We start from the raw sequence: 8,248 nt of genomic DNA, 5'->3' as shown, positions 1-8,248 counted from the left end.
TTACGGAGGCTCTATTTTTATTAACACCATCGCGTATAATCCGAATGTAAAATTTTTTTATAGCAAACATATAGTCAAGTCTAATATACTTGCATCGCACGTGTGCGAACGTTTCTCCGGGCGTAATGTGCAGTTTACTACTTTTCAAGGGTAAAGAGAGAAAATACTATTACATCGATCGATCAATCGTATGGGTCATCGTATGGGATCAATCGTGGTTTTTTTTGGGGGGGGGGGGAATGCGAAAATATGAAAATGCAAGTTATCGCATGGTACGAGATACATTACATCGACGTAAACTATAAGATAACACGACAGAGGAGAGGAATTGAGGAAAGAACAAATAAATTACTGTACAAATAGAAAAATAAGGCCGTGTTTCATAATTCTCCCTACAGTACTCGCGTTGTGGCGTACGTCATTTCTTATATGAAAAGGAAAAATATAAGTGAGAAAGTCATATAAGATGGTATGTATATATTATATACAAGAGAGTCTGCAGTAGCCCTGAGAAAAATTGGAAAAAGCTCGCTGGAAGAGCGACGATCGCTTTATAATTATTAAATTTTGCTTTTCTCCTTTTAATCAATAAAAATAATTCATTTTCGTTTATTGCAGGCGCGTTTGACGACGGACGTTTGATGAGAGCAAGCTGATCAAAGCTGACTGACAATGAGAATGAAATGAGGTAAAAGGAAATTAGCGAATAACGTACGGCTATTATGTGAATACTCTTGAGGACGGTGAGATCAAAGAGACGCGAATAAGACGCGAAGGAACGAGAACATGCAATGGTGAATGTTGGGCTCTTATGCGTATCTTGCGTCGATTTGCGCGATTCGACTTTATTCAGAGTCACTTAATTGTGATTGTTAGCAAGCGCCGAATCATCGCGGTCAGGTGCGCCGCGACAAAATGTGACCTGCAATTCCTGCGAATTAACTTCCCTCCTCGACTATTGGCCCGCGTTGTTCACGTACGTTGTTCATTGTTGTTGGTAAGTCATTTCGAATCGTTTAGCTCGTCGTTCGCCGATTGACTCTCTTTCTCTTCCTCCCCTCTCTCCCTCCTTTTCCATCCATTCCTTCGTTTTCCTCCTCTGACCTGCCTCTCGCTTGCGCCGATTTTTTTTTGTGAAATTTCCCATGCGATTTCCCATGCGTCAAAGAAACACACGCCTGTCCGACTTGTGCGATAATTCTTAGATTCGGTATATTGATCATTTCGATATATAAGATATATCCGGAGTAAGCGTCCAGAGTACTAGTTGCTTTTCACTCTCTCTCTCTCTCTGTAGTTCTGTACTTTGAAATTATTTTAATTTTTAACGGTACTCTTTTACACAAACGACGAGGTTATAACATCGGTTGATATTCGCGCATCTCCCTATTACCATATTATACTTACATATCAACATGCGCCAACGTGTAGCAATTTTCTTTTTATTCGATTTAAATATACCTAATTATGTCGCATGTGTATTTATTCCACCTTGACAACAGGAAAATTTGTCGTGATATTGCCACATAACCAAGCAATAATATTGAACAATATCTTTTTTTTTTATTAAATCGAGTTACATTCATCTAATGGAAATCAAGTTAATCCTTATATAATTAACAGGACATATACGTATAGCAAAAATTGTGATTTTCGAGGTGAGCAATTAATAATTAAAGTCGTTATTAACGAAATGTATACGCGCAGAGAGAGAGAGAGAGAGCGAGTGGGAGGGGGGGGGGGGAGAGGGATAGAGCGCGGAAAAAGGAGTGAGCGAGCAAACGTGAATGTGAATTTATGTCATGATAATAGTAATAATAGGATATGATAGGAAGATTTGAGGTATTTTTAAGTGGATTCTAATGTCACGATAAAATTAATTTTATGCAACATTTAAATTAATTAAAAGGGGAAATGCAATTATTATGCTTTTGCTATGCGATGCGATGTTTACGTGTAATGTTTGACAGATATTATAACCTCAAATCAGTATATGTATTAAACGTATATTTGCATTGGTGCAGAAAAATTGTCAGTATAATTTTCAATTCGATCCTGCGTGTATTGACGTACAGATTGATCAACTTTAGGAAAATTGACGACTTAAAGTATTTTCTTTGAAATGTTTTTTTTTTGTTTTTAAAAGAATCTTTATGTGGATTAATGTAAATAATGTTAATTTGTAATTGTTGCATTGTGCACATATATACACACATATACACAATGCAACAATTATACCTTTATATATATATATATATATAATATGTATGTGTGTTTGTATGTGTTTATATGTATATAGGACTGGCCTTTATACGGTTCCATAACAGAATGCTACTTCCACATATGAAACCAAGGCATGCATAAAAACGTCTTCCTCGAACGTTTCTTCAAATAGCACTAGCAAGATGGAGACTTCGATACGGGAAAGAATTCTCAGCTTTGCTGATGTTGTAATGAGAGTGCCACCTTTATTTATTATTGACGAGTTACTTAGAATTGGCCTTGGTTTACCTAACGACAATATCGTGCTGAAAAGTAATGAATATGACTTTAAAACTACTAATTTATCGGGCATCGCTAATTCCATCTCTGCAGTCACGACAGATTCGTTTCTAATGGAGCAGTTTGATTGGACTCATCTTGTTTACAAGGCTTATCTGATAATCATGTTTAAATTTTTATGCTGTTGTGTAGGTAAGTAGTATTTAAATTATATCAGCAAATTTTAAATGAATCGCGGACATACGAATTATTTTTCAAGGGAAAATGCTTGTAGACAAGTAGTAATTTAGCAAGTTGCTTTTTTTATTAACAATCCCAAGACATAAAATCCCCTTGCGTGATAAAGAACAGACTGTCTCGTTGCAGAAACAGAGCTCTAAAGAACTTTTTATTAAAAAATTGACGAAACTTTAATCCCGTCTTGTTGTTCGCAATATCAGTTTGAATGAATAAATGTATGTTTTCTAATGTTATACCTACCATTTTCTTTCAGGTTTTCTTGCAGCCTTATACACGTTCATGTTATGTACTAGACATTTGATGATCGTCTACCTATATTTAATATCTGTAGGAGTGATATTTGTATCGTATTGGTCAAATGTTAGTACAATAAAAGCGATTATAGCTTACATGAGTGTCCACGAATCAACAACTAGTATACTTGACAATATATTATGTCTGAATCTATCAGACGTTCTCTATAATGGTCCGGGTTTCCTGATTATTCAGAATTATATACTACAATGCCTGCTAGCCAGTATCTTTTGTTACATACATCTTGCCCCAAGACATCCAGTGGTTCAAAAGCTTCTTGTGCTGAGCTTTATGTCACCATCCATCGTGGGTATCCATCCTTTACCGGTGAGCTTAAATCAAATATATCAACTACCGATCTATCTATCTTGATTTCTTTATTACAAGGTAAAAAAGCGCGAAAGAGTTGATGGAAACGGGGAAACAATTTGTATTTTGTATTTGTATTTATATTTTTTGGACAGTTTGGGCAATACAATTAACAATAAGTAAAAAATATATATTTTTCTAGATGCAATATCTGTATCACGCACCAGTGTGCGCAACGTTAATCCCGCTGGCTGTATGTAAATTTGTCATCTGGTACAATGGGGTCTCCATGTTAAGAACTATCTACATGGGCTATCGACATGCACGCAATTTTATAATCAATTACGGCTTATCCGCTCTCGCGGAAACAGAATGGATGCGCCTGAACGTGCCGTGCGTACTTCGCACGTTTTGGATGCTACGAGTGGGAGAGCAAATCGTTCAGATCCTCGGGAATCACTACGGCGAGGAAACATTTAATTATTACGTCATGATGAGAACGTTGCTGGTAAATGGATGCGAGACATTGACAGCTGTTCTCGGTATGACCAGCATAATCTCGTTTATTTGCCACTATATCGGCTGCTTCTTCCAATGGGTATTATTGACCGAAGACGAAGATGAGAAGAGTATTGGCACGGTTTCCGCTATACTATTCTACATTCTTGCCCTGCAGACCGGATTGACGAGTCTCGATAGAGAGAAGCGTCTAGTACGGCTATATCGTAATTTTTGCCTATTATTTACCGCGATTTTACACTTTGTCCACAATATAGTGAATCCACTATTGATGTCACTTAGTGCTTCTCATAACCCGGCGCTACATAGACATTTACGTGCTTTGGCGGTCTGTGCTTTTCTAATATTTTTCCCGGTATCGTTACTCATATTCCTCTGGTCCCACTTTACAGTGAGTACGTGGTTATTGGCTGTATCGGTCTTCAGCATCGAGGTAATAGTCAAAGTACTAGTCTCGCTGGCGATTTACTCACTGTTTCTCATCGACGCGTATAGAAGCGCCTTCTGGGAACAATTTGACGATTGCGTGTACATAATAAGGTCATTTGGCAATACTGTGGAATTCGCTTTTGGTATCATATTGTTTTTCAACGGCTTCTGGATATTGATCTTTGAGTCTGGTGGAGCTATTCGCTCCATCATGATGTGCATACATGCCTACTTTAATATCTGGTGTGAAGCGAAGGCTGGATGGAGCGTTTTTATGAAACGCCTGACCGCTGTCAACAAGATTAATTCTTTACCGGAAGCAAATGCCGAACAACTGCAACGATTGGACGATGTTTGCGCGATTTGCTATCAGGAGATGCAAAGCGCCAAGATCACCCAATGCAATCATTATTTCCACGGTGTATGCTTACGAAAATGGTTATACGTTCAAGACCGATGTCCCCTTTGCCACGATATACTGTATAAAGTTGAAAACGTGCAGAACCGAGCTCTCGTTGAGGGTGGGAACGGCGGGAATGATATTGAAGATGGCACGGTTGTGTAAATTTCGTATAGAATTCGAATTTGTTAGGCAATCTCTTGGGCTGACAATGAGACGGTTAGGTTGGCCGAGTGGATGTTCGGATGAAGGCAGATGGCAGAAATGACGTGGCTTTTCACGCGTATTTTGTGATATGACATATAGGTAGATACTAATTTTTTTTAACTTAGTTATGATCGCGAAGCATCGACGTCTGAATGAAATCTCGCTCGAAAATTTCGCTCGTTTGTATCGTATATTACTCCAATTTGATAATATCGGAAAGCATTATAAATACTTATATACGCGTAATTATCCTGTAAGAATTCGAATTTTTTTTCAACTTGTAAAATCTTGTAAATAAGCAAGCCGCAACAATTATTCTTAGAAAGAAAAAAAAAACATTCGAGAGACATGCGATGATTGTCTTATAATAAGAAAGTATTTGGCGTACAGTTTCAAAACTTTGGCTCTTTGCCATTTCGATAGATGTCCACTGTTAAATGTATTTTTGGATCGTCGTTATGCTACAATCGTCGTATATAGCGTGACGCAATGGTATACATATAAGCTTCCATGTATTGTACATGCCATGTGCTTCCATTTCTTTAATGATGAATCATGATATACCGTCATATGACATATTTCTATCAAATTAAGTGAGAGAGGGGGCGGCGAGAATTAGAAAAATAAGAGAAAGAAAGTGGGGGGGGGAGGGGAGAGACACTGTTAAGATTTATTCTATATGAAAACTTTAATGACAAAGTTGTGGCTAAAACTTTAATTTTACGACACATTTTATGATACTTTTCATTATAATTAGTACGAAATAATGGTTTGTTTTGTATATTCAAGTGCTGGCTAATATCGTTGAGTATACGTTGCTATAAAGATGATTGTGGCGAATTATTTCTCTTTAAATTCTTCTCTTTCGAATAGGTGATAATTTTCGTCTCTACTAAATCTATTGTAATTGACTGTAATTGATTGCAAATAAAATTCTATTAAATCGTTTCTCAATTTGTAAAATAAAAATATTAATATGTTACTAAAATAAAAATACACCTGTATACACCTAAATCACAAGATAAATTATTAATATTTAAAAAATAAAAATAAAATATGAATGCAAAATTTGTTAATATATTTAACTTGATGACATGCTCAAAATTTAACTTTGACAGAAGCGCAGTCATTGATCTCTTTTAATTTTACGCTTTGTGTTAACTTGTACTCGATGTACATACGTATATGCTTTACGAGTAATTCGTGATTATTGGTATTTCAAGCAGAGGTCTTTTGAAAACAGAAATTTTACACACACACACACACCCACACACACACACGCGCGCGCACGCGCACATACATATATGCATATAATATATATATATATGTATATGTATGTACGTATGTATGTATGTATGTTTGTATAATGAAATGATATGTATATATGTATAGCAATATAATAGATATACAATTAATATATCGAATGTGTGAAAAATGATACATAATATGATTTTATTTTTCTCCATATTGATTCGACTTTAATGAATTATTCCTTGTTTTTTACTTATTCTATTGAATACTATTATTTTTTATTATGAAGTTTTTTTTAATTGAATGTATGTAGATAATCTTTTTCAATACATTATATCGGATTATATGCAAAAATCTCTTCATATAAGATGACTCTTTATTACATTTAATTATTAACAGTCTTATGCGACTATTTATTAAGAGATTAGTATATCAATTTATTAAGACAGGCTGTAAATTTACAACCTGTTTAGAGATACTACACGTTGAATAAACATTGTATTTTTAAAAACTTGAAAATATTTTTCTTTTTTCCAGTCTCTTTACGGATTCTACACAAATCCTACGATCAGTAGTTATTCTTATATCGAAAAATTAGCTAAAAATTTCTAAAAAGCGCACGGTAGAAAACAGCGATTTTATTAAAAGCAATTTCTTTATGGCAGAAACTCATTATTGTCAGTGTGATCGCTCTTGATCCTAACGTGCGTAGAAAATTATGCGTCGTACCTTGGCGCGATCAGATCGAGTAACAATGGACGGTAAAGATACCGGGTCAAGGACAGATTATCACGTATGTGGATTCACGCGTGCTCTATATAGACTGATCGTTATAAATTCGCGGTATGGGAATAACATAACACTTAAAGTAAAAAAGTAAACACTTAAAAATTGTAATATATACATATTTTACACTGTGATAAACTGTAAAATTTGATTGACTTTATTCTTTTGATTATTATACGCTGGCTGAGGGAGAAAGAGAGAGAGTAGAGAGATTTGTTACATTGCAGACTGACACATTTCCTATATATATGGCGAACATGTAAATTCTCTACAAATTAAAATAAAATTAATATATACGTCCTATTTTAAAATCAGGAGGAAATGCAGGAATCTCTCGGTCGTTCTGACGAATTTACAATACACGCGCAATCATCATGCAATTAATCCGAATTGTCGAATGTTATATTATTAGCTTTGCATCGTGCGCAAATATTAAATTAGAGTTGCGTTGCCAATATTTGAAAATGGCTGCTCTATAATCTATATATATATATGTAGAAAACAGTTTCGCCTCCCACTCGATAGTTCTGTACGTTTGTATTTTACATTACGCTGCGTTTAGCTGAAAGTCAGTTGAAAAGTCAGTCGCGTGCGTACCGTCGTTGGGTGCACATCTTCATTCGTTTTCCATTCGTCCTCTACAATCTACTCCGGAATACGCATCGAGTGAAACGATATTCGAGCAAGCCAGCTTCTCTCGAGACGTTTTTGCGTCTCGTAACGTCATTAGCGTATCTAAATCACCTCGACAGAGATAAGACAGGTACGAAAAATACATATGCCGCATAATTATATAGTTGCATATAGTTGTTATACACTTTACTACAACTTTTATATTTTTTGCCAGAATTTTTAATCCACTAGTACATAACAGGCGCGCGCTACGCGCGCGATGCGTATTGAATTCCGTACATCTTCCAATAACATTTATACCAATTTACAGTTTAATTAAACAAATGTTAACAATTTTTGATAAAAAATAAATTTTCAAAAAAAATGACGCTTTGCGCGCGGTGCGTATTAAACTCCATACATCGTCCAATAACATTTATACCAAATTATACATTTTAATTAAACAAATTTTAACAATTTGCAATAAAATGATATTTTAATCGACCATTTTTAAATAAAATCACGATTTTTTAGAAAATAGCCACATAATTCACTTTTAAGATAAGCCAGGAAGAAGTCGATATTTTTATTTTTCTAAAAGATATGAATTTTTAAACATTGGCGAAAAGAAGCTTCAATGCAGATAACATGGCATTTGATTTTTAAGATAATAATTTTTTTTTAAATTTTTTATATCAG

General features: G+C 35.1%; 2 protein-coding genes across 6 annotated transcripts in view; both read left to right on the top strand.

The window, feature by feature from the left end:
- The first annotated feature begins 248 nt into the window (after nt 1-248).
- LOC105452501 (protein TRC8 homolog) lies at nt 249-5,854 on the top strand. 5 transcript variants are annotated; one of them, XM_011693650.1, is made up of 5 exons: nt 249-469; nt 619-997; nt 2,300-2,694; nt 2,996-3,363; nt 3,548-5,854. In XM_011693650.1, exons 3-5 carry the CDS (start codon nt 2,406-2,408, stop codon nt 4,856-4,858), a joined length of 1,968 nt encoding a protein of 655 aa, XP_011691952.1. In that variant the 5' UTR covers nt 249-469; nt 619-997; nt 2,300-2,405; the 3' UTR covers nt 4,859-5,854. The 5 variants fall into 5 exon arrangements, with proteins under 5 accessions (XP_011691952.1, XP_011691950.1, XP_011691951.1 ...); XM_011693652.1 differs by lacking the exons at nt 249-469; nt 619-997 and adding an exon at nt 1,752-1,842 and having other exon boundaries at nt 2,300-2,535; nt 2,596-2,694; XM_011693648.1 differs by having other exon boundaries at nt 249-997.
- A 1,636-nt stretch (nt 5,855-7,490) lies between these two features.
- Nucleotides 7,491-8,248, top strand: part of LOC105452500 (homeodomain-only protein-like) — a 16,021-nt gene continuing 15,263 nt past the window's right edge. Inside the window, exon 1 of the mRNA XM_011693646.1 lies at nt 7,491-7,700. The gene's annotated coding sequence lies outside the window, so the exon portion shown is untranslated. The remainder of the gene's footprint in view (nt 7,701-8,248) is intronic.

Source organism: Wasmannia auropunctata, unplaced genomic scaffold, assembly GCF_000956235.1.
Source record: "Wasmannia auropunctata unplaced genomic scaffold, wasmannia.A_1.0 LD336030.1, whole genome shotgun sequence".
Classification (NCBI taxonomy): Eukaryota; Metazoa; Arthropoda; class Insecta; order Hymenoptera; family Formicidae; genus Wasmannia; species Wasmannia auropunctata.
This window is presented reverse-complemented; position numbering and strand designations above follow the sequence as displayed.

Bases quoted from the DNA above. Each gene is read 5' to 3' on its own strand.
- LOC105452501 (XM_011693650.1), top strand. From the start codon at position 2,406: ATGGAGACTTCGATACGGGAAAGAATTCTCAGCTTTGCTGATGTTGTA. The intron at 2,695-2,995 runs GTAAGTAGTATT...ATTTTCTTTCAG, and splicing joins ATTTTTATGCTGTTGTGTAG to GTTTTCTTGCAGCCTTATAC. The intron at 3,364-3,547 runs GTGAGCTTAAAT...ATATTTTTCTAG, and splicing joins TGGGTATCCATCCTTTACCG to ATGCAATATCTGTATCACGC.